The sequence below is a fragment of the Somniosus microcephalus genome, chromosome 6, assembly GCF_052327205.1.
Source record: "Somniosus microcephalus isolate GS21.2 chromosome 6, FLI_Smic_1.0, whole genome shotgun sequence".
Taxonomy (NCBI): Eukaryota; Metazoa; Chordata; class Chondrichthyes; order Squaliformes; family Somniosidae; genus Somniosus; species Somniosus microcephalus.
The window spans coordinates 237,283,257-237,309,223 of NC_140992.1; the positions used below are offsets into that span (position 1 = coordinate 237,283,257).

General features: G+C 41.8%; 1 protein-coding gene across 2 annotated transcripts in view; it reads right to left on the reverse strand.

The window, feature by feature from the left end:
• The window catches only part of phlpp2 (PH domain and leucine rich repeat protein phosphatase 2), a 226,062-nt gene that overhangs the window by 92,005 nt on the left and 108,090 nt on the right, over positions 1-25,967 (reverse strand). The window contains exons 4-6 of one of the 2 annotated variants that reach the window (XM_085991584.1): positions 18,460-18,650; positions 13,447-13,572; positions 6,887-7,035 (exon numbers count right to left, since the gene is read on the reverse strand). In XM_085991584.1, coding sequence (XP_085847710.1) covers positions 6,887-7,035; positions 13,447-13,572; positions 18,460-18,650 — 466 coding nt within the window. The remainder of the gene's footprint in view (positions 1-6,886; positions 7,036-13,446; positions 13,573-18,459; positions 18,651-25,967) is intronic. The other variant, XM_085991585.1, reaches the window with a different exon arrangement.

The window sequence follows — 25,967 nt, forward strand, 5'->3', positions numbered from 1 at the left end:
CGTCGAAGCAGAGCTGCAAGGTTTGGAACGTTCAGGAGTACGGTCCAAAGTGGACTGGAGCGAGTGGGCTACACCCATCGTTCCTGTAATGAAGAGGTCGTTGAGTAATACGCCTGGGGAACCAAAGAAGGTTCGCATCTGTGGGGACTTTAAGGTGACAGTGAACCCAGTCCTTCACACGGTACAATATCCGCTTCCGCGGATTGAAGATATTTTCGCCTCGCTATCTGGAGGGAAACGCTTCACTAAGATTGATCTGGCCCAGGCGTACCTGCAAATGGAGGTAGAAGAAGCCTCGAAACAGTACCTCATGATCAACACTCATAAAGGTCTCTACCAATACAACCGGCTGGTGTTCGGGGTAGCATCAGCTCCGGCTATTTGGCAAAGGGCAATGGAACAAGTCCTGCAAGGGATTCCAGGGACCCAGTGTTATTTGGATGACATCCTGGTCACGGGCGAAAATGACAGTGATCACCTCGCCAACCTGGAGCAGGTGCTCACTAGATTGAAGGAATACGGGCTCCGAGCTAATCGTCCCAAATGCGAGTTTTTCCAGAAGCAGATCTCGTATTGTGGCCACGTTATTGATAAAGAGGGGTTACATAAGTGCCCTGAAAAGATTGAGGCAGTAGTCAAGGCTCCAGCACCGGAAAATGTGTCACAACTGAGGTCGTTCCTCGGGCTGGTGAACTACTACCATAAGTTCTTGCCGAATTTGTCTACCGTACTACACCCACTGAACACCCTACTGCAAACGGGGGTACCATGGAAGTGGAGTGACGAATGTAAACGAGCTTTCCAGAAGAGCAAAGCATTGATCACATCAAAAGAGGTGTTGGCTCATTTCAACCCAGCACTACCAATTCGGTTGGCGTGTGATGCATCACCCTATGGCATTGGAGCGGTGCTGTCGCACAAATTCCTGGACGGCTCGGAGAGGCCAGTAGCCTTTGCGTCTCGGTCACTAACCTCAGCCGAGCGTAACTACGCCCAGATTGACAGGGAGGCCCTCAGCCTAGTGTGGGGAGTGAAAAAGTTCAATCACTATCTGCACGGGCAGAAGTTCACCTTGCTGACTGACCACCAACCACTTGTCTCCATCTTTAATCCAAAGAAGGGCGTTCCGGTGATGACTGCGCAACGGCTACAAAGATGGTTCCTTTTTCTAGGGGTGCACCAATATGAAATCGAGTATAAGGGCACGAAACAGCATGGAAACGCTGATGGGCTATCACGCCTGGCACTGCCTACTGCGGAGGAAGCACCAGCAGTGGATCCTGTCGAAATATTTAATTCGACTATAATTGAATGCTTGCCAGTAACTAACGCTGGTATAGAGAAGGAGACCCGAAATGACCTGACAATGTCTCGGGTATATGATTTGACGGTGAAGGGATGGCCAGCACATGGCGACTCATTGTTGCCAGCATTCTCATCCAGAAGAGAACAGCTGTCAGTATGCCAGGGGACCTTGATGTGTGGATCCCGAGTGGTAATTCCACCCAAGTTAAGGGAGAGAGTGCTCAATGAGCTTCACGAAGGTCATCTGGGAGGGGTGAAAATGAAAAGCCTTGCTAGGGCTTGTGTGGTGGCCGGGGATCGATCAGCAAATCGAGGACCTGACAAAGAGCTGCTCAGGATGCCAGAAGGTCCAAAATGCACCACCACATGCCCCTCTACACCCATGGGAGTGGCCCTCATCTCCATGGCAACGGGTGCATATTGACTTTGCTGGTCCATTCATGGACTCAATGTTTTTAATAGCCGTGGATGCGCACTCGAAATGGCCCGAGGTGATCAAAATGTCCTCCACCACCACGGAGAAAACTATTGCAGTCCTACGGACCATTTTTGCCAGGAACGGCTTGCCAGAGCAGATTTGCTCTGATAACGGACCAGTTTGTGTCCGAAGAGTTTAGAAGATTTATGAAAAGGAATGGGGTAAGACATTACACATCCGCCCCGTATCATCCAGCCACAAATGGATTGGCTGAGAGGTTCGTACAAGCCTTTAAAAAAGCAGTAAAGGCCATGTGCGATGACGACATTCCACTGCAGCATAAGGTGGACAATTTCCTGTTAGCCTACAGAAATGCGACACATGCAGTCACCAACCAGGCCCCGGCCATGATGTTCTTTAACCGAAGGTTGAGATCTCGTCTGGATTTGCTCAGACCAAATGTACGAAGAGATGTTGAGAGTAAGCAATTCCAGCACATCAATGAGAAGCCGACAAGGAGCTTCAATGTAGGGCAACCAGTCTTGGCCCGTGACTACCGAACAGGGAAATGGCAACCAGGAACGAGTCAGCCCCATGTCTCGGCCATACGTACCTGGTGGGGAACACGACGTACAGGTCGCATCTACCTCAGAAACAATAGCATTGGAAGCTGATGAATCAACTGACGACAGGGTGCTAGAATCGCCTCCGCACCAAGAGCGAGACACTCGGGAAAGGCGTTATCCAGAAAGAATCAGGAAGCCTCCCCAGAGACTGAATATATGAATGGACTATTTTCATATCACATTGTATATTAAAAATGTTAATTGTTAAATGAGTATTATGGTACTGTTAATCTAAAAGGGGAGGAATTGTAATGTATATATACCTTAAGGGAGAGAACTACTTTTTACAGCTCCTGTATACTGTAGTACCGGCAGTGACCACACCTGTATATAAACCCTGAGTAGTGATCTGTATAGTTAGTTCTAGAGTAACCCTCATTCAGTAAACACCTGTTGAATCGTTCCCTGCAGTCTGTTGTCTGATTATTGAAGGACACAACATTAAGATACACGGACATAACAAAAGGTAAAACATGCTTTTACTGAATAAATTTGGGAGTCAGTGGGACGTTTTAAAGCAAGATCGTTTTTGTAAGTTTACAGTACACAAATATAGAATAAAAACCACATGGAAATTGTCCAAACAAAAAAAAATAGCTTCATCTCACTGACTTCTATGTAGCTGCCTTGGGAGTGCTTGCAATGCGTTAAATATCTCAGAAACAAAACAAACAACACCATAGCTTGTATAAAATGAGACCGTGTAAATTTCAGCACTAGGATTGCACTTTCCAATCTCTTTGAAGAGAGCGTAAATTCAAAAGGAATCCTGTGCGCTTAAAATTGAGTGCGCAAATTTACACCCATTCTGAACCTGAGTAAATGTTAGCGTTTGTAAGTTCTTACGGATGAGGGTAGGGCTATGTTAATGAGTGGCAAAGGGTCTGGATGAAGGTTTCAAAGATCTGGCGCAAAAGATGAATGAATTTTGGGTGCAATGCAAGAATAGGTGCGAGTCATTTACACCCCAATTTCCTTGATCTTTTGCACTGGAAATCGGCATTGCCTCGCAATTATACCAGTTTTTGAGCACAAATTGACAGGAAATTCCGGGCCAATATGCCAGGAACCATTTCAACTGCAAAGCCAGTCTACAGCTGTGTGTAGAGTGAACCTTTGCTTTAAACAGAGACTGCAGGAAATTATTTAATCTGTCAACCATCATCGGTCAAAGACACTTCCCCTCAATTTGAGGGATGGTGCGGAATTCCAACAGGTGAATGGCAGTAGACAGAACCCTACAGCACCCATTAGAAACAACTTTCACAATGTCTTTTTTTCAAAGTTTTTTTTGCAAGTTTTTTTCGCGTTATATTTTTAAAAATGCAGCATTCCAGTAACTATGCACAAGAGAATTGCTTCTCAATTCAAATGCTCTGGCCACTAAACAGTCACACCGTCAAACTGCCTGTGTGTGAGGAGCTTCAGTCATTTTCAGGAAGGCATCTTCTAAAAAAAATGCTAAACCTATAAACTGAAAGCAACACAAACTAGAACTACCTGGTTTTCGATCTAATGGCCACAGTAGCAAATTGAAAAGAAAAAAAGTGTAGAGCTAAAAAAATATAATATAAACTGAGGACCTTTACTGAGAAAAGAACAATAAATTCTAGTTAACTGAAAAAAAATCTACTTCATAAAATATATCCACTTGTCAGGAATGCATGTAGATCTTGGTATAAATTTTAAATAGCGAAATGCTCAAATTAAGAAATTTAAGTCCAGCAATTTATACATGCGACATGTCGGTGAAAAGTCAAAAGATATAATTTCTGCAACGGACCTTGAAAGTGTAGCATGGAACTGGATGTAATTCAAATAAAGAACAAGGTTAAATATGCAGTATGAGCACTAAATACAACTAACATTACTGAGCATCTGTCCCAGACCCATCCTCTCTAACTTCCCGGATCCTCTCTAACTTTTACTGCTGCACAATAGAGAGCATCCTGACAAACTGTATCACAGTGTGGTATAGCAGCTGTACCTCCTATGACCGGAAAGCCCTGCAGCGGGTAGTCAAAACTGCCCAACGCATTACCGGCACCCGGCTACCGACCATTGAGAACATCTACCAGAAACGCTGTCTACGGAGGTCACTGACCATCATCAAAGACCCTACCCACCCCAGCCACAGTTTGTTCGCCCCCCTGCCATCTGGGAGACGCTACAGATGCATTCGCACCCGCACGACCAGATTTAGGCACAGCTTCTTTCCCAGGGCTGTCATCCTACTGAACTCTGCTAATAAACTCTAAAGCCTGTACATCTGTCAATGCACTTTATTATGTTTATGTTACAAGCCAAATGTATGTTAAATGTCTTAATCAAAATGTACACTCTCGGGAGCCGCAAGCTTACATTTCATTGTACTGCACTTGTGCACTAACAATGACAATAAAGTTGATTATTATTATTAGAGCTTTAAAAATATATATTTTCCTCCTCCAGATACATTGTTTCCATCAATATAGCATGTACATATGAACATTTTTGTATTAAGTCTGTTCAGTCTATGCAGATTAGAACCACCTTCAATCATAAGTAATCTAAGAACGTCAGGTACAGATCATTCCAAGTGATCTTGAATGCCTCAGGTTTCAATAATTGAAAGTGTCTTTGCATCCTGGAAAATTGCCAGTAAAATACAACAAATTGTATATACCGGATTTCCTAAGGCATTACACACAATGAGGTTATGTTGTTGCAAAGGGGTGGGTTGCTAGGGTCTGGCTGTGAAAGAATTTGGAAAGAAATGTGGAAGACATCTCCCCAGAAATAAGTACATTTTGATTAGTATTTTCCTCACCCACAGCAGGTAGATAATTAAAATCAATCTGTTCCATCACACATACCACTTATCTAAATAAGTGATTCTTTTTTGTGCAAGCTCTTCAATGGCCATCTGTTCATGGTGAGTTTTACACCGAAAGCCAAGAATATATAAAAATATATATATTCAAAATAGGCTTAAAATGTTATAATCCCTTTAAACTTAAATAGTGCTATGGTACTTTCAGAACATGCTGCTTATACTTAGAACTCAAAAACAACTTTTATTCAACAAATAAAAATGTAGCTGTTGTAATTATTTAGAATACATCACAAAATATAAATACCCATTATTCCCCATTCACCAGATTTCTCAACTGTATCTGTATTCAGCCATCTTACTTGCCAATTGCAGCAGTGGGACAGCAGCTAGTATATACATTTTTGCTTTCAAAGTTGCCTCAGAAAGAGAGTTCATTCTTTAGCTTCTCCTGATGTATTATATCCAAACAAATTCCAATTAACCGTAAAAATTAATTTGCTGCAATTTTCCATGGATGGGAGTAGAGTTTACAAACAGCAAGTCCTGGCATGCTCTATGATGCCCTGCATGCACTTAAGGCTCAAGCTTCTTGCATTGGCCTCAATGGAAAACATTGTCACAAACATTTCAAACACAGAAAATGCAATTCTGAGGCAAGCCTAATAATTTTCTTGATAAATTATCTAATTTTTAATGTCAATTATAGTTCCAGACTCAAGTGCTCAGTTTAGTGGAGAAACAAAGATGACAGACAAAAGGATTTTCAAAAAATATTTGGAGTAATTTTGCTGATCATGCTTGATTTGTTTTCATGTGTCAGGATTTTTATTAAGGGTCCACACCCGAAACGTTAACTCTCGTTATCTCCGCAGATGCTGCCTGACCTGCTTATTGTTTCCAGGATTTTCTGTTTCTGTTTGACTTCCAGCACCTGTAGTGTTTACATTTAGGTTGCAGATAAATCAAACCACCCAAACTCAACAAGGCCCCACACTGACCCAGCTTCAAATTCTCAATTACCACGATAGGATGACAAAACTATAACCAGATTGTAAAATTTTTAGATGTAGAAAATAGTGCCAAACAATTGTGCGGTAGTTTAATTTTTCACATATCCCAAAAGCACAGTGGGTTTGTTACTCACCCAAAGCACTTGTCTTCCATCTTGGTTCTTAGATTTTAAGACATTTGTTTGGGGGCTTTAGCAGTTCTGAACTTCAACCGGCTCCAGCAATGTAGATTTACCTTTCCATTATAGCTATATACGCCATGAATTATGCATGGGTTGGACGCATGAGTTCAATTTTTCAGTTAAGTATAGAAAATGTTTACATTTTTAGAAGTTATTGCATAGAAAAATGTGTATATGTTAAAAGGGATATCGATAATTCAAAAATTAAACCGTATGTCTTTCTATAATATCCAATTTCTCAAAAAGGTAACTACAATTTTGCCCAGTTATTTTCTGCTTGGATGCTCTTATTTTTACTCCCACCGTTGGACTGCATGTATCAGCCTTCAGCTGGGAGAGTGCAGCAGTTTAGTTCCCATATTACAATTGCAACACCATTGACTGGGCTTCATCAGTTCTTTTACCTTCTCTTCTCTCGCTCCTCCTCCCCAAAGGTGGAACATGTTAAGAGTGGGAGAGAAATGGGGGAAGAGCTGAAGAGAGTATCATGATGGGACAAATGAAAAAGCTCATGTAAATGTTTCAGGTACCTGTTAAGGTTGCAGAGTCCAGCATCAGCCTGCATAAAATTATGCCGTAGATTAAGATGCGTGATATCTTGACTGAAAAAGAGATACTCAGGAAGTTCCTCAAGGCTGTAACATGACAGATCAACTGTACCGATTCGCTGAGAAACAACCTGCAAATAAACCAACCATTAGTTAGTTGGTGCCAGTTACTGTAGAAGGCCAATAGTAACTAAAACAGGACGTTGTACTGACAGCAGTTATTAAAATAAAAAGATTGGTGATCTAAAAATCACATGGCAACTGTTTTAATGTGGCTTAAGTTTAAAAAGAACATACAAAGATAAATTCAATGGTGAAAACTGTATACTCTGATTCCATGTGTAGTTACTGGCATTTTGGCTTTAATATCATGTAATATCTGGTGTAAGTTATACTTCTACACCCCACCCTCCCTTCTAAAAACCTGATAGATATCCATAGACACAATGGGCCCTCTGGTACCTTGCCCAAGTGCCCATTCTTTTTATGCTGGCCTCATAACTGCAGGCTATTCAACTGCAAAGCAGAACAGCAGAGCCCAATTCTGTTTTCAGCAGACGTCCACACACAAAAAAAAGTGAGGTCAACCACGTCTAAGGCTGCACAGAGATCAAGAAGGACGAGGGGGGATAGTGCACCATCGTCCGAGTCACAGAGGATGTACAATATGACTTCCATTAGAGTCGTTTCAGTGCTGTGGCAGGGGCGGAAACCTGATTGGACAGGTAGGAGCAGAAGTATAAACATCATATGTATCAGAGCTTCTGAAGAATTGAATAGATGGATAGCGTGAAGCACTGGCCAGATAGCGTGTGAGTATAAGTATGTTCCCATCACAAATATATTTACAGCTATAATACATTTGAACAGTTGAGAAAGTACAATAGATTTAGCAACTGGTACAATGAAGATTTATTCCGAGGGGGCACAAAAAGAGACAAAGACGTATCTAAATAATTGGTACGTGGAATATGCAGGCGAGCAAAAATACAGCCATGTAACCGTGTCCAAATAGCAGTCAATGGACTTTGCAACACAAGATGTGAGGCACATGTTCCAATTAACAAAGGACAAAACAATACATAAAACCAGTTAAAGTGAGCAGATTTTACCACATTCAAAAACAATTTTGTCTGCTAAGATGCACAAAAAACAATTCACATGTAGATTTCGAAACAGTTTTGTTGGTTAATTGGATCAAAGTCTTCATAGCAGAACAAACTAGTTCTTTATGTTCCAGGGAAACCTGCTATTTAAATCAAAAAATATCTTCAATTCAAATCAGCAAATTCATTTTCCAACTACAAAGACACCAGATGAATATTCAAGTCAAAATAAATGAATAATGGGGTTCATCATATGTAGTCATCTTACAAATGAACTGAAGGAGCAATATCATACTCCCAGTTATTCTCAATAGGGTATGGACAAAGCATAGGATCACCAAAGGTGCTTAAAATGAGGTCTGAATAAGTATAACGGGAAGAGCATCCCTGTTATTTTAATTTATTTTTTATTTTTTTTATAAACAACCATCTTTGTGCAAGTTGACCACACCAGATTTTGGATCTGAAAATACAAGAGAATCAGTCTTCAGAATTTTCTTCAATTCCCCAGTGCAATTGTTAGGTCCTTTCACATTATTTTCACTAATCTGATGGTTTGCACAGCTGGTAATTTCAACTGCGCTTTTTATGAGTGTTTATACAAAAATTGTTGAGTTATGTTTCTTGACCAACAAATAAGGCTTTTGACAAGTGAGGGAGCAGCAAGAGGTCCTCACAGTCCTCTGAAAATACAGAAAATTAATTTGTCCTTAAATAACATTTTCATGTAGTACAATTTCCTCAGTAAATCACCTCCAAAATGTTTGAATAACTGGCAAAATAAAGACCCGGCATTTTCTAGAAAGTTTCGGTGTTACTACAGCACGAGAGTTGCATTGTTTTCTCCAAGGAAATTCTGCCCAACTGATTTACGCCGAATAATTGCTACAAACTAATCTTCTCCATCATTTGTGCTGCTCCACAGTTACATCTGCTGAAACCCCCACTTAGCTCATTAACGTAGCTCCTCCCCATGCAAAAGACTGGAAAATTAGAGTTTTCTGCCTTTACATCAGTTCTGAACAGGTGTAAACTTACACCAAAAGGCACAGAAGGACCCAAAGTCACTATTTCTGGGGTTTTGTAGTGATTCTTTCCAGTAATTTTTTTTTACATTTCTCCTTACGGAGGCCAGCACTGTACTTAAACACTCATATTCCCTTGCTGTGTCATCCTATCCTAACTCAATCTCATCCTTCACATCATTCATGCCCATACCGCAGTTAAAAGCAGAATAAAGCTCAGCTCCAACTCCAGAACTAAAGTTCTTACTACACTTTTGTGACATTTTACCATTTTCTGCACCAGCCTTTTCTACAAGGCTGCCAATTAGGGACAGTTTTGTTATATGGGTCATGCCCACCAGGAAATGGATTGAGATTGCCCAAATTCATTTCACGTGACCCTCACAGCCAGCAGATTGAGGAAACGTTTTTATCATTAGTCTGGTTTGGATTTGAGCCTAAGTCCTAGAGGTGAAAGGCCAGTATGTAACCTACTACCACCCCACCAGACATCTTAAACAAATTTGGACAATTTGGTAAAGAATACAGCATTTCATTTGGACAATTTGGTAAAGAATACAGCAATGAAACTTTTTCATAAATTAAGTGAATAATTGAAGGAATAAGAAAAAAGGTGTATAATCCAGAATTAAATCGTGCCTACAGATCTATTTGCCCATTTCTCCAACCCACATTCTGAAGGGCTGCTCCAGGACTGGAGCTTCACAACATCAGCCTTAATTGCCCAGATTTTGCGGTCAGCAAAGTGACGCTGACCTCGAAGAAAGTGCCCACAAATGTTTAGCTCTATCATTGATTTCACCTTTTTTGATGTGACTTTCCATTTGACGCCATCTATAGGGGAGCTGTGGCAACAAGCTTCAATTATGTCATCATGCAGGCTAAGCAGCCAATCACATTAAAGAATTCTCACAGACAGCAAACCAGGAAGTAAAAAGCAAGTTTTATCATTCACATTTTAAATTTTTACAGAAAGCAAAATAAAGATTGGGACATATATATGGGATTATGGTAGAAGCTGAACCCATAAACAAATTTATTAAAAAAATGAATTTTTATTATTTTCAAAATCTATAGAATTTTTATCACGCAATGGAGAAAATGCCACTCCATAAATATAAAATGAGTTTTTCAGGGACAGAGAGGTTGTGCAGCAGTCATTATGACTTATTATCTCATTAAAACTCAGTTACACCTCATTCAACAAGGCTCAACTTTTTCCAAGGGTTTTTACAGTGAGAATAGTGCGTAAAAAGTTGAAGTTCACGTTAATTCAGTGATTTCTAATTGACTTTCATCTGCAAGAACTGCAACAGCACACCCTATGGTATCACCATCAACTTCCGGATTTCCGCGTTTTAACTGCGCGTGTGCGGACTCCAGAATTTGCGGTCAGTTTTACAGCACATTGATGGCGAATGCCAACAACTTCGCTGTCATTACAACCGCAAATTCCAGGCCAATATGTTTACTTAATCAGAGAAGCAATTGTTTTTATATTGAGATGAATTTAAGCAACCCAATTTCAATGACCTGGCAGCTTCCTCTGAAAGGCCACTTAGATCTTTAAAAGGGTTTATGATTTTATGAATCTACTATGTAACTTTGGCATTATTTCAGCTACAAACTATTGTTCATTATTGTGCAAACCTTGCAACAAAAAAAACTAAATTCATCTGGATGAAGCTGCTCCCTTGGTACACTGGATTCTATCCAAAGTCAGTAAGTTTAAATATCTTTACTTGGAACAGTACAAGTGCGTTTTATTAATTTCTGAATGCATGAGGTTTCATTCCTGAAGATCTTTTCCCCCAATTCCCCAACAGGCCTAGAATGACATTTGAGCATAATCGTTGCAAATAAAAACTGGAAAATATTTTGCGGCAGTGTACTGAAATGAAGTATCAAGTTTTCCCATTTCAGACAACACACAACTCATACTGCCTGAACAATGCATTTCAACCCGAACCACTGGAAAGAGTCAAATTCATTCAATTATACCTACCACTGTATGGTCCTTTTCATTATGTGTACGTTGTTCAACCTCAAAATATAAATCAATAGGCGATCATCCACAGGCAGACAGACAATCAGCCATAGAAAGGAAATCATGAGAAGACTGCCCTTTTTAGGAGTTTGCATCTTTATAACTGTATATGAGCCATGTGGTCTCATTCGGCATTACACACATACATACACACTCACCCCATTTATTTCAGGCTGAAACAGCTGACGGCCAGTACTTTATTTGAAAGGAAGCCAATGATTAACGTCAGCACTCCAGATTATTGCCAATGCTTGGCTACATGAATAGTAGTGTCATTTATTTAAAACTATATTACACGGTCAAACTCTGAAACATGAAGATTTATTCACCACCTGTGACAAATTGTTTTCTTTTCAAGTCACCCTGTTCACAAATGTTATTAAAGCTAAAACTATTTCTGGATAAAAGCAGCTGATATAATTTCTAGCTTGGGCATTACATTGTTTTAGAACAAGCTACTTTAGGGAGAATGACTACAATACATGGCACTGAACTTTTAGCCGAATAACGACAGTGAAAAATCTACATCTATCTTAGATACTACAGTATTTTGGAAGCAGAAGCAACAAAGTATACACAACAAAGCAATATCAAACAAACATCTTTAATAAAGAGCTCCATGTTCTGAGTTAGAGAGAAGAGGGTGGGCTCCTCTATACATAGAGGAAGAACTATTTTTAAATGAAGAAAATACCCATGTCGATAATCTGGCATTCTTTCTCCTTCAGTCAACCTCCACAAGCAAATAGAAACATAGAAGATAGGAGCAGGAGTAGGCCATTCGGCCCCTCGAGCCTGCTCTGCCATTCAATGCGATCATGGCTGATCATCCAAATTCAGTACCCGGTCCCTGCTTCTGTCAAAGTAATTCAACAACTACAGATGGGAACACTAACTATAGGAAACTGTGTGTTATCCGGAGACTAAATGTCCGGCAAGCTCGAGCCACCGGCAAAAATCAGGAGCCGTTTTGTTAGGTTTTTTTTCTTCTCGTGGCTTTTTTTCCCCCCAACAGTCAGGCTCTGCAAAGTCTCTGTAGCTTAGCAACAGCTTCAGAGAGACGCTTCCAAGGTACGGGCCGACTGTTTAGAAGCTGTTGCTAAGCAACAGTGTTTGTTGTCAGATACGGAGATGAAAAGCTCCGTATGCTTCAACATTAATGCTGGTGTGTCCGGCAGTTTTGAGGGAACGGCAACAGCTCGGTCCCGTCGGTGCCGGATAGCACAAAGTTTCCTGTAATTTGGATTCAAAATTGGAAGAGAAGTGACAAATGCGTTGGGATAAAAAGGTGAAGGACAATAACGGTTTATGAAAGCAAGAATTATTCTTACGCATTCCTGGGATGTGGGGTCGCTGGCAAGGCCGGCATTTATTGGTCATCCCTAATTACCTTCTTGAACCGCTGCAAGTCCGTGCAGTGAAGGTACTCCCACAGTGCTGTTAGGTAGAGAGTTCCAGGATTTTGACCCAGCAACGATGAAGGAAAAGCAATATATTTCCAAGTCAGGATGGTGTATATTACTGCATGTAACTGCCTTACAGAAAGAAAATCTGCTTTTATGTTGTGTTTAGTGTGGTACCAACCGTAGCAAATTCAACAACTTCAGTTTGCGGTTGCTACGGACACAAAAGTCAGAGACCCTGGTAGAGACTATGCTGGCCCTGGAGATGGCCATTGCTCTGGGAGAATAAATCTTCATCATGTCTCAGAGTTTGACCAGTAAAATAATTACACTACTATTCATTGAGCCAAGCAGTGGCAATAGGTTTACCCAAGTTGTTGTTACCAAATGATTTGCTTGAATTAGTAATTCTCTTAGGTTCAGTCTAAACAGAAAGGCAAGCTCCAAGAAACAAAATGGTATTTATGCTCCAGAGAAAACGATAATGGGAGATAGAATTAAGATTTATCTCAAGACAAACTAGAACTGGACACGACTTTAGGAAAAATCTTCAAAGTGGTTTCAGAGTGCCCTAAGTGCCAAAAATTAAGCAGTTTAAGTCAAACAAACAAATTATGGAATTCACAGACTCAATGACGAGTTTAAAAGAGTGAGTATTGTAAAAGCCTTCAAAGTCAGAAAGTTAAGAGTTATATTTATTGATTGATTAGTAATTCATTTCCATTCATTCAACCTCCAGATTCTAGAATTGTGGCAGACATATATGTTGACCTTCACTCCTTCAAACTGGAAAATAAACCTGCTTTTCTTAGTGGTAGAACCAGTTTGTCAGAAACCATCACAACTTAAATATCAATTCCTAGTTAACACAAATTTGTTTTTTGATATCAATATCAGAACAGCGTGCATTATTTCCTATTATATATGACATTGGCTGTTGTCATAATGCAGTGCTATTCACCTTGGATGCCTGTCTGAGCCACCGCAGGTATTCTGGGTATGAATCAAAGATGACATAGTACGTCTGTCCCTGTTGCCCAGCAGAGCTGAACATGAGGCAGTATTGTCGTCGCTTTACTTCTTCCACCTATACAAAATATAAAAAAATAAATTTCACTAGTTTCAAGGAAAAACTTTCAATAACAAAATGACATTAAAAAAAAATCTAGTACACCGATCTTTAACTGGTCATTTCTGTAAAACTGTTGGAAAATACACATCCACACAGTACAGGCCAGAGTACAAAATTTGGGTTTTCCTGGTCTGTATGGCTGAGCTACACACTGGTTTACTCAGCTGAGCCATCAGGGGAGCCCGCAGTGGTATTTTCATTTTTTCCCCCAAAAATCTACAGACACAAACTGTGTCTCTGAGCTCAACCAACAAGGAATGATCCTTGAATGGTGCAAATCACTTCCTTCCGCAGATACACTTTGATCAGCTAAATAATATGCATACATTTATGCACACACATATTCCTCTCTCCATTCCTACCGTCGCCTCCCTCCACTACCAGCACCTATCATCGCGTTTCCTCTTTCATCCAAGAAGACATTGGCCAATAATTTACTGTCAAAATAATGGCGCTCACCGTTATTTATGTGCAAATGCTACAGCAACTTCAGGCGACGGCAGGTGCGTGATTCAACGCGGAAATCCAAAAATTGCTGTCCAAGAAGTTCGCTTCACAAAAACAATATTGTGCGGCCTGGCTCACCATTGAAATGCATTGAGCGGCGTGAAGTTGTTGTACGTGCATGGTAGATACAAACTAAACTCGTCACAGAAAGTTAAAGCTGGTCTGAAGTGATGCAAGGAGCTGGTTTTGGAGCCATTTAGGGTCTGTGCATATGTAATTAGGCCTAGACTAGCTGTCAGATTATTTTAACAATGTGCTAATTGTTAATTACTGCCAATGAACCTCTCTGGCACAGAAAATTAACTGTTACAAGCATGGAGTCTCATTCCTTCAGGTTTTAATTGTTGGATATTTTAAAAATCTTAAATTTAAAGTTAATTTTTTAAAATTTTCTTTTGTCTCTGTTTTTCCTCTTAATCCAATCTTTCTTTCCCTCGCTTTATCCAATTTGACATTGAATTCACCCACTCTGATTTACACTTTCTTCTCAGTCCTTGCGCTGTTTATTTCACAATCCTTCAATCGGATTGGTTAAGGAGATACACAGTTGCTTGCCCTGTTCACTCAGGTCCCAGATGCCTGGTTTCCCTCGCTGCGAATTTTTCAGCAAGCAGCTAGAGGTGCAAAATATTGTCACGGTTAAACGGCCAAGGGCAAGTCTAACTATTGGCAGATGCCGTTAGATTCAGTCCTACAGCAAATTATAGCTCATTGTGCAAACAGACTTGAAACTGGTTGCCATCAACAGAGTACCATGATCATCCAACAGGTGGTGTACCAGTGCTAGGTAGGTTTGAAAAAGGGTTAGACCTGAAACGTCACTCTAATTTCTCTCCACGGATGTTGCCTGGCCTGCTGAGTTTTTCCTGCATTTTCTGTTGTTATTTCGGATTTCCAGCATCTGCAGTATTTTGCTATCGTACTAGGTAGGATTGATCCTGTCTGTTGCTTCTTCCTACTGTAACAGGGCATCTTATTATCATAATGTACAAAGTCTAGTGGCATGGAGAAGATTCATCTAAAAAAAAATTTTTTAAGTTCATGGGGTAATATGCCCTATGGGTAAATTAAGTTTATGACCTACTGGTGAAGCAGTTCTACCATACTAAAGCTATGTGCAGATTTCTCTGGTGGCAAATCCCCAACATATGCCATCTTCTGAGAATTGTATTATAATGAATAGTAACAGACAGACAAAGTCCACCATTTAATAACAGCCACCACTGACTTGCACTTGCGTAGCACCTTCAACGTTAGAAAAAAATTCTGAGACAATTCAGATGGATGCATGGAAAATGGATGCCAAGCTAGGAAGGGAGAAATTAGCTGGGGTAACCAAAAGCTTGATCAAAGAGATGGAATTGGAGTAGTTTTTAAAAGGAGTAGCGAGGTGGAGAGACAGAGGGATTCAGGGTGGAATCCCAGAGAGGGATCCAGGCAGCTGAAGGCTCTACCACCAATGTTGGGATTTAAGAAAAAAGGAGGCACAAAATTCCCAAGTCGGAAGAATGGAGAGTTCAGAAGTCGGGTATAGGGTTGGAAGTGATTGCAGAAATAGGATGGGGCGAGGTGATGGAAGAATTTAAAGACAAAGATAAGGATTTTGAGTTAAATGCGTTGGAAGATAGGGAACAAAAAAGAGTGAGGACTAGGGAGATAGTGTAGATGGGACTTAGTGCAGGACAGAATAGCAGAGCTTTGGACAAATTGAAATTTATGGAGAATGAAGATGAAAGGTCAGCGAGGAAAGTGCCAAGCGTCAGTCTTTGAGCCCAGAAGTTGACAAAGGCAAAGGTTTTCACTGGTAGATGGTTGAGGTAAGGGCAGTGACGAGCAATGTTATAGAAAAGGAAGCAAGCAGTCTTTGTGAAGAAACTCAGAAGAGACACAATCAGGACAGCAAGATGGCAACCAGTCTGGATCAGCCCAAGAGTGTCACCGAGAAGGGCCGGGGGTGAAAGGGTGGAATTGTGGAATCAATGACAAGAGAGAGGAGTTTGTGGTAGGGGCTTCACTCTTCCCAATGTTGAGTTGGAAGAAGTTATGACTTACCCAGGACAGCATGTCAGACGAGCAGTTTGACAGCATTGAGGCAGTTGAGAGCCAGGTGCCATCGCCATATACGTGGAAACTGACCCTCATAATCTATGGGTGATGCCATCAAGGGGCAGCATATAGATGAGGAGGAGGAGGGGTTAAGGGCTCCAGAGGTGAATTTGTGAGGACAGAAAGAGAAGCCACTGAGAGGGAAGGGGCTTGCATTTATACAGTGCCTTTCATGACCTTTGGCTGTGAAGTACTTTGAGACATCCTATGAAGTACTTTCAAAATTACTGCTGTGATGTAGGATACACAGCAGAAAATTTGTACACAGCAAGGTCCCACTAACAGCAATTAGATTATTGATCAAATGATCTCCCTTTGTGTTAATTGAGGGACACTGGGAGAATAGTGTTGTGGGATGTTTTACGTTAACCTTAGAGAGCAGACAGGGCCTCGGTTTAACAGCTCATCTGAAAGACAGCACCTGCCATTGCAGCACTCCCTCAGTACTACATTTAAGTGTCAGCCTAAATTTAGTGCTCAAATCTTTGAAGGGAGGCTTGAACCCATGACCTTTTGACTCAGAGGCAAGAGTGCTCCAGCTTGAGCCTAGGCTGAAGAGTAAAGCTCCCTCTACATTGTCTCATCAAATACTCCCAGGTCAGGTACAGAACAAGTTAGATATGGAGTAAAGCTTCCACTGCTCTGTCCCAACAATATGGGTTAATCAAGAGAGAGACGGAAGCAATGTCATGTACTCAATTCCAACTTCAAAGCATTACTAGTCCTGCTTTTGTAGCTAGATAGACAAAGTGGCAAGCAAGCTACATCACCGATTGACGTAAAAATCCCCTTTTCCGAACAAATATCGCTGTTAGAAACCCCGTCAAAAAGTTAGACCTGTTCAAATGAGGTGTAACTGGATTTTTAACGATGATCTAAGTAATAACCAATGTTCCCTTTAAGCTGCGTGGTCATGCTGCGTCTGGATCTCCCGCACAGCCGGCCTACCGGCTTTTAAATGCAAAAACCGCACATGCAGGATTTCTGAATAGGCTGCGCAGCCCCTTAAATAAGCTGCTCGGCCCAAATAAAATTAGAGGGAACATTGGTAATAACTACTGATAAACAACTGTTCTGGTCCTGAAAAGCTAATTTTATATTGGTGGAATGTTAAATTTTCCATTGTTAAAAATGATTAGATTTTAAAATTAATAAAAACAAATGTTTTTTAAAGTTTGTTCATGATATTTCAGCTTCTACCTTAACCCAATGTTTATGACCCAATATTTATTTCACTCTGTAAAATTTTTCAAGTGTGATTGATTTTGTGTGCTTTCTATTTCCTGGTCCTCGGTCTGAGAGAATTCTGCAATGTGATTGGCTGCTTCGACAGCTTGTTGACGTCACAACAGCTCGCACTATGGGATTCCCATTATACTACGTTGATTTCAACTGCTTTCCAGAAAAGCTGAACTTCTCACCACAGAGATCACGAGATTTTTGTGGGAAGCTTACTTCAGGGCCAGCGGCAAACACTTTTGCTTTGCCGTTGAAAGCAAATTTCGGGCCAATGATGCAGTCAATAGATCTCCTGGGAGAATGGGATGGAAGATGGGGAAAGAGAAAAGTTTAAGAAACATAGACAGACACTTTTCTGGACATCTCTGGCGAGAAGTTTAGTTCTCCAATATGCTACATCAGAAGTGGTACCAATTTGATACACAAACTCAGAAGAACATTCAATGCCTGGGGTCCATACCAGACTGTGCAGTATCAGTGTAGGTGCAAATCCATTAATATATACAGGGTATAATCCCAGTGCTAGTACATTATATTAGAGAAATGTATATGTACTGAAATATGAAAAATGTTGGCTGTGCTGGAATATGTTGGAATTTCAACAATGAATGCCCCTTAAAAACTGTGAAGTCTACATAGGTTCATAGTCTTTAGCTGGTATCTAACATCTTATAAATAAACTCGTACACTTAATTTGAATTTGGTTCCTCTGGGATCCGTGATGAGGTTTTGGTGCTAGATTTTAAAAACCTACTTGTGCATTACAACTGTAGTTTGGATTTTAAACAATTTGGTTTATTAAACACCAGTTCTGCTGGAATACCACACACATTCATAATATTCACTCTTCTTGACATTCCTTGTGTACCCTTGTGTAATACTAAGCCTGCCACAATGTAACTATTTGTAAACACCATACCAGACTAAACCTGCCTTAAGACGTACAGACTATACAATACTAGCTCCTTCAGAATCAACATGATTTCTCACCTTGCCTCCAGTGAGAGGAAGTACGTGCATTTTTCCCATCTGGCACTCCTTCACTGAAGACACAATTAGGCAGGTACCACAGAGAATGACTTGGCGTTCTGACCACTTGTGCAGCTGAGTTTTGCCTTTCCGAACACTAAACACACCAGAGAGAAGGATCCGATCTAGTTGCTCCATGTTGCTTGGCTTCCCTAAGGAAACAACAGAAAAATTCTGTGATTACCGTACAAAATGATAAAGTGAACAACCATATAGAACATATAGCACATTACCAACTGAATAACAAAACAAATACTGATGAAAGCGCTAATTCATAGCACATGGATCTCATCAACTCATTCCAAGATAAGATGTACTAACTTTCCTTAAAGAAATTAAGGTACAAATATTTTGTGAATTGCAGCACTGCTAAAGAAGTCTTTTTTTTTTTTAAATACTGAAAATCCTGGAAATCTAAAATAAAAAACACAGCATATCCACCAGCATGTGCCGAATAGTTTACAACCAAAATATTAACCTTCTGTCTTCACAGATGTTGACGCTATTGTGGTGCATTGGTAGTATTCTCAGAGTCAGGAGGGTGTGGATTCAAACTGCACTGGAGCGCATAACCTAGGCTGACACTGCAGTGCAGTAAGATTTAGGGAATCTCACTCCACACATCAGGTGGAGTCCACCTCTAGAATTACAGTGCTGTAGTGTAATTCTATTTTAACATTGTTTAAAACAGGCACAACAATAACCCATTGAATAGTAGTCAGAGGCCCGCACCAGATTTGAGGCCTTTGGTTTTTTTTTTTAGGTGGCTCTGGTGGCCGCCTGAAATGAGTGCAGGTTTCATTTCAATATTGAGGCTCCTGCGTTCATTTCAGACCCTGACTCCTACATTTGTTTGCCCTAGTTGGGCCTTGCGATGCGCAACCTCAGAATGGCAGTTCTGGGTCTTGAGCAGCCTAACCAGCAGGACCTTAAAAAGGATTGCTGGAGGTCGCTCAAGAAAGGAGCTGGAAGGGGCAGGAGTGCTCTACCTGGCTTCCTAACATAAATGGTCCCCCTCCAGACCGCCGCCCACCCCGGACTTAGCTCCGGGCCTTGGCATGGGGTGAAATCGGTAAGGTCCCGACAGGTGAGCTGCGTCAGTACGCCTGATTGGCGCCCGCTGCTCACCTGATTTATTCTGATGAAGCCCAAGGATGACCTTCAGTTCTTGGGCCACTCTGTTGTGGCACGTCATCGCTGCTTACCATTGGAATCAGGCCTTCTTTGGGATGCTAAGAAATTTAAGCCCCTTAGTGTCAGTGTGAAATAAAGTTGCTTTACACAGGCTTTTAAGAAGTTGTAGTGTAAATGCACCCTAATATGTTGTCAGCAAAAACAGCTGCAGTGGTATTACAGCTACAACAAACCATTCAGGATTTAACTCAACACAGCAATGTTTGCTTTTCACAGGATATGTGGAATATTCTTTGTTCCAGCCCTACTCAGGTCCCCTCCCTCACCTCTTTTTCCAACTCGTTGATGACCATTTCCTGCTCTCACCCCGAAGTGGAAAATTTCATAAGCTTTTCTTCCAATTTCTATCCTTCCCTCGCCTTCACACCCTCTCCCCTTCCCATGGCATCTTCCTGTGCAACCGCAGATGCAGCAACACCTGCACTTTTACCTCCTCCCTTCCCACTGTCCAGAGCCCCAAACACTCCTTCCAGGTAAAACATTTAGTGCACTGTATTCACTGCTCACAATGCATTCTCCTCTACATCGGAAAGACCAAAAGCAGATTGGGCGATGGCTTTGTGAAACACCTCTGTTCAGTCCGCGAGCATGACCCTGAGCTTCCGGTTGCTTGTCATTTTAATTCTCTGCCCCACTCCCACTGACCTCTCTGTCCATGGCCTCCGACACTGTGAAGCTCAATGGAAGCTCGAGGAACAGCACCTCATCTTTTGATTAGACACTTTACAACTTTCTGGACTCATTGAGTTCAACAATTTCAGATCATAACCACTGCTCCCATTTTTTCGGACAGCAGCTGTGGGTAATGATTCCGCTATTGCCGTTTACACCTCCTCTCGACCCATCTTTTGTTTCTTTATTTGTCCCATTACCACCCCCTTTTGCCTTGCACCATCATCCCTTTCGTCGTCTCTCCTGCCTTCCACTCTATCCCAGACCTTCACTTTTGTTCTTTCCTCCCTCCCCCTTTCCCTGCCTCTGTACTTGCTTAAAACCAGTTACATCTCTAATTTTTTCCAGTTCCGATGAAAGGTCATCGACCTGAAACGTTAACTCGGTTTCTCTCTCTACACATGCTGCCTAACCTGCTGAGTATTTCCAGCATTTTCTGTTTTTATTTTAGATTTCCAGCGTCTTGCTTTTGTTTGAATGTTTGCTGTCATTATATACAATATCTATTGGATAGTGTAATATTAGGAGGCTGCAAATTAGTAGACCAATTCATATTTTTATAATCACCCAGAAGCTCACTCAAATTTAGACATTTCACACTTTTGATCAACCCTCATTTTTTTTTGCTGTATTTGTCCATTGATAAATCAATAATTCAACAACAAAATGGCCACAACTTGCATTTATATAGTGCCTTTAACGCAAAAACATCCCAAGCAACTTCACATAGGCAATGGGAAAAACAGACATTGGCTAAAGGAGAAGATTTAGGAGGGGTGACCTTGGTCACAGTGGTGGACTTTGAGAATAGTCCTAAAAGGTATACATTTCCTGGTGCTTTCTTGAAGTGAAGTATTTTTTCCCCTTTCATGTGGAATTTACAATGGGAAACACATTTCATCAGCTCACATTTAATATCCAACTCCAAAATAACACCCTGCATTTTCACAAGAACATAAGAAATAAGAGCAGGAGTAGGCCATTCGGCCCCTATAGCTAGATCATAGTTCTGTCTCTGAAACTTTACTGCCTGCTGAACAAAGACACAAAAAACTACAAAATGTTGCTCCACGACCAAGTAAAACAAGAGCCACCTATGCTTTGATGGGCAACAAAGGAGCCTCCAGCATCATTGTTGCTGGATTGTTTGACAGAACTTGAACAATTGCTGTGCAATGCCACAAGCACCTCCTGCAGGAGGATCGGTAAAATTGATGGGTCACATCGAACTAAATGGGAACGTCAGTATTAGAAGCAAGCACTTTCTTGACAAATATTCAGAACCATACTTTATGTTTTTGTATTATATTTAAACACCATGTTTGATAAAATGTTAATGCAAATGAGAATGCAATACCAATTAAACCAACTCCCAGTCCAGATGATTATTACATTTGATTTGACTACTTTGCTATTACAGGTAGACTACCCTTTATCCGGACTTCCGAAAACCGAAACCCACTAAAAACCGAAGGTTTTTTCGGTCAGCGTAAGTCCAGCGTAAGTCGTGCGCACGACCCCCCCCGCGGACCCCCGCCGGCCCCGACCCCCCCGCCGGCCGCGACCCCCGCCGACCCCCCCCGCGGACCCCGACCCCCGCCGACTTACGCTGAGCGTCAGTGTAAGTCGTGCGCACGACCCCCGCCGGCCCCGACCGTAAGTCGGCGGGGTTTGGGGTCGGCGCCGGCGGGTCGTGCGCACGACTTACGCTGCGCGTCAGCGTAAGTCGTGCGCACGGCCCCCCACCGACCCCCCCCCCCCCCCCCCCGTCCCACCTTCCGAAATCCGAAATTCTCCGAAAACCGAAACACGGCTGGTCCCGAGGTTTTCGGATAAAGGATAGTCTACCTGTATAAACATGTTGATTTTTCCTGCCTGGTCACTCAATATTCTGACTTGGATATGGTTTGGTTTGTGACGACTTCAGATTAAAAATAAGAATAACCTAAGTTTGTTTTATTATACTAAAGCTTAAGTTGCAATTAAATTTATAGACACTTGAAGAAACAAATGACAGTATGCCAAGTACACCTATATGATTGAATGTTCTTTGGGAGAACATAGAGCAGTTCCAGAAAAAAGTCAGACAACTAGAGGGGGTCTAAATCATTTGTTCCCAGATTAACATTACTAAAAGATCTGAATTTAGCTTAATGTTACAGATCAAAATTTCATCGTTGAAAACTGCAAACTAATCTAAAACTGATGTTTGATCACTGCCACCAGATTTCAGTTTAACAGCATCAAAAATAGGATCTTGAAGATTAAAGGTTTCAGTAAATGTAAGGTTTCTGAAGCATTGCACTCACATAATTACACCAAGGGACTTTGGAAATTTTCAGTAAATGTTATGATTATATTCAGTCTACATTTCTTTATGTTCTTTTCTACATTTGCCAACATAAAGGACTGGTTTAATTATTTTTTTTTTTATATATATATATATAAAAAGGCTCATAATTTGGTACCCTAACCTGTCTACGCAGAGTGCGCAATCCAACACAAGTAAATATAAAAGGCAAGTAAGTAGCAGAACATATTGCCAGACTCAATGCAGTTGTTAGCACCTGTGCTCCATCACAGACTTGATCTCTGTCCAAACGAAAAACGAAAGTCAAACTAAACAGAGGTGTTCCAATACCAGCCTACTTTTCATTTCCTGCTCCATTTTATCCCCATCATCTGGAACTCTCTCCCTCAGCATCTCCCCTGTGCCACCGAGCCTTCAAAATCCTTGCATTCTCCTCTTTGTACTTTTATTACATCCATTCCTTTTTGCATCCCATTCCCCCCGCCCGATCCAATGCCCAGTTATCAACTTGCTATCCACCGTCCTGTAAAGCATTCCAAGATGTTGCTGTGTATGTAATGAGCACGACCAAATGCAAATTATACCAACTGCTGAATGCCTCCGTTCAGTCTGTAAGTGACACCCTGAGCTTCCAATTGCTTGCCATATTAATTCTCTGTCTCACTTTCACTCTGACCTTGGCCTCTTACTGTTTTAATGAATCTATACAGAAGCTCAAGGAACAGCACCTCATCTTTCGATTAGGCACTTTGCAACCTTCTGGACTCGACACAAAGTTCAACACTTTCAGATCAAAACCACTGCTCCTATTTTTTCAGACTATAGGTTCTGGTAATTGTTAGATCCGTGATTCTGAGGATATGCTGTTATTCAATAATTACACGGATGCTGTAAATTAACAATAAACAGGTCTTTACTGGAGGAGGGTAGTCTCAAGACTGGGGGTACAGAGGCATGCGCAAAGCTTATATACAGGTGTGGTCACTGACGGTACTACAGTAGACAGGAGCTGTAAAAGTAGTTCTGACTTAAAGGCACATACACTACAATTCCTCCCCTTTTAGATTAGTAGTACCCCTAATATTCAAATAACAATTAACACTTTAACATGTACATTAAACAACAATAGTCCATTTATAGATTCAGTCTTTGGGGCGGCTTCCTGACCCTTTCGGGATAGCGCCTTTCCGGAGGTTCTTGTTCTTGGTGCAGAGGCGATTCTGACCCCTTTTCATCGGGTAGTTCATCGGGTTCCACTGCTACTGGTTCTGCGGTAGATGCCACCGGTATGTCGGGTTCATCCCCAGGTACTCGAGACATGGGGTTGACGCGTTCCTGTGACGCTAAGATCTGATTGACGTGGCGTCTCACAATGTTCTCCCCGACATCCACTGTGTACATTAATGGCCCCTGCCTTGTGCATATCATTCCGGGTTGCCATTTCTCTGTTCGATAGTCACGGGCCAAGACTGGTTGCCCTACATTGAAGCTCCTTGTCGGCTTCTCATTGATGTGCTGGAATTGTTTGTCCTCAACATTTCTTCGCACATTTGGTCTGAGCAAGTCCAGACGAGATCGCAACCTTCGGTTAAAGAACATCATGGCCGGGGTCTGGTTGGTAACTGCATGTGTCGCGTTTCGGTAGGCTAATAAGAAATTGTCCATCTTATACTGTAGTGGAATTTCATCGTCGCGCATGGCCTTTATCGCCTTCTTAAAGGTTTGTACGAACCTCTCAGCCAATCCATTTGTGGCTGGATGATACGGGGCGGATGTGTAATGCCTTACCCCATTCCTTCTCATACATTTTTGAAACTCGTCGGACACAAACTGTGGTCCATTATCAGAGCAAATATGCTCTGGCAAACCGTTTCTGGCAAATATGATCCGTAGGACTGCAATCGTTTTCTCTGTAGTGGTTGAAGACATTTTTATCACCTCAGGCCACTTTGAATGAGCATCCACTGCTATTAAGAACATTGAGTCCATGAATGGACCAGCGAAATCAATATGCACCCGTTGCCATGGAGAGGAGGGCCACTCCCATGGGTGTAGAGGGGCATGTGGTGGTGCATTTTGGACCTTCTGGCATCCTAAGCAGCTCTTAGTTAGGTCTTCGATTTGTTGATCGATTCCCGGCCACCACACATAAGCCCTAGCAAGGCTTTTCATTTTCACTCCCCCCAGATGACCTTCATGTAGCTCATTTAGCACTCTCTCCCTTAACTTGGGTGGAATCACCACTCTGGATCCACACATCACTGTCCCCTGGCATACTGACAGCTGTTCTCTTCTGGATGAGAATGCTGGCAACAGTGAGTCGCCATGTGTTGGCCATCCCCCCACCGTCAAATCATATACCCGAGACAGCGTCGGATCATTGCGGGACTCCTTCTCTATATCCGCGTTTGTTACTGGCAATCGTTCAATTATTGACGAATAAAATATCTCGATAGGGTCCACTGCTGGTGCTTCCTCCACAGTAGGCAGTGGCAGGCGCGATAGCCCATCAGCATTCCCATGCTGTTTCGTGCCTTTATATTCTATTTCATATTGATTCGCTCCTAGAAACAGGGACCATCTTTGTAACCGCTGTGCAATCACTGGAACGCCCTTCTTAGGATTAAAGATGGAGACAAGTGGTTGGTGGTCAGTCAGCAAGGTGAACTTCTGCCCATGCAGATAGTGGTTGAATTTTTTTACTCCCCATACTAGGCTGAGGGCCTCCCTGTCAATCTGGGCGTAGTTGCGCTCGGCTGAGGTTAGTGACCGAGACGCAAAGGCTACTGGCCTCTCCAACCCGTCTGGGAATTTGTGCGACAGCACCGCTCCAATACCATAGGGTGATGCATCATATGCTGGGTTGAAATGGGCCAACACCTCTTTTGATGTGATCAATTCTTTACACTTCTGGAAAGCTCGTCTATGTTCGTCATCCCACTTCCATGGTACCCCTGTTTGCAGTAGGGTGTTCAGTGGGTGTAATACCGTGGACAAATTTGGTAAGAATTTGTGGTAGTAGTTTACCAGCCCGAGGAACGACCTCAGTTGTGACACATTTTCCGGTGCTGGAGCCTTGACTACTGCCTCAATCTTTTCAGGGGACTTATGTAACCCCTCTTCATCGATGACGTGGCCACAATACGAGATCTGTTTCTGGAAAAACTCACTTGTGGCGATTAGCTCGTAGCCCATACTCCTTTAATCTGGTGAGCACCTTCTCCAAGTTGGCGAGGTGATCACTGTCATTTTTGCCCGTGACCAAGATGTCGTCCAAATAACACTGGGTCCC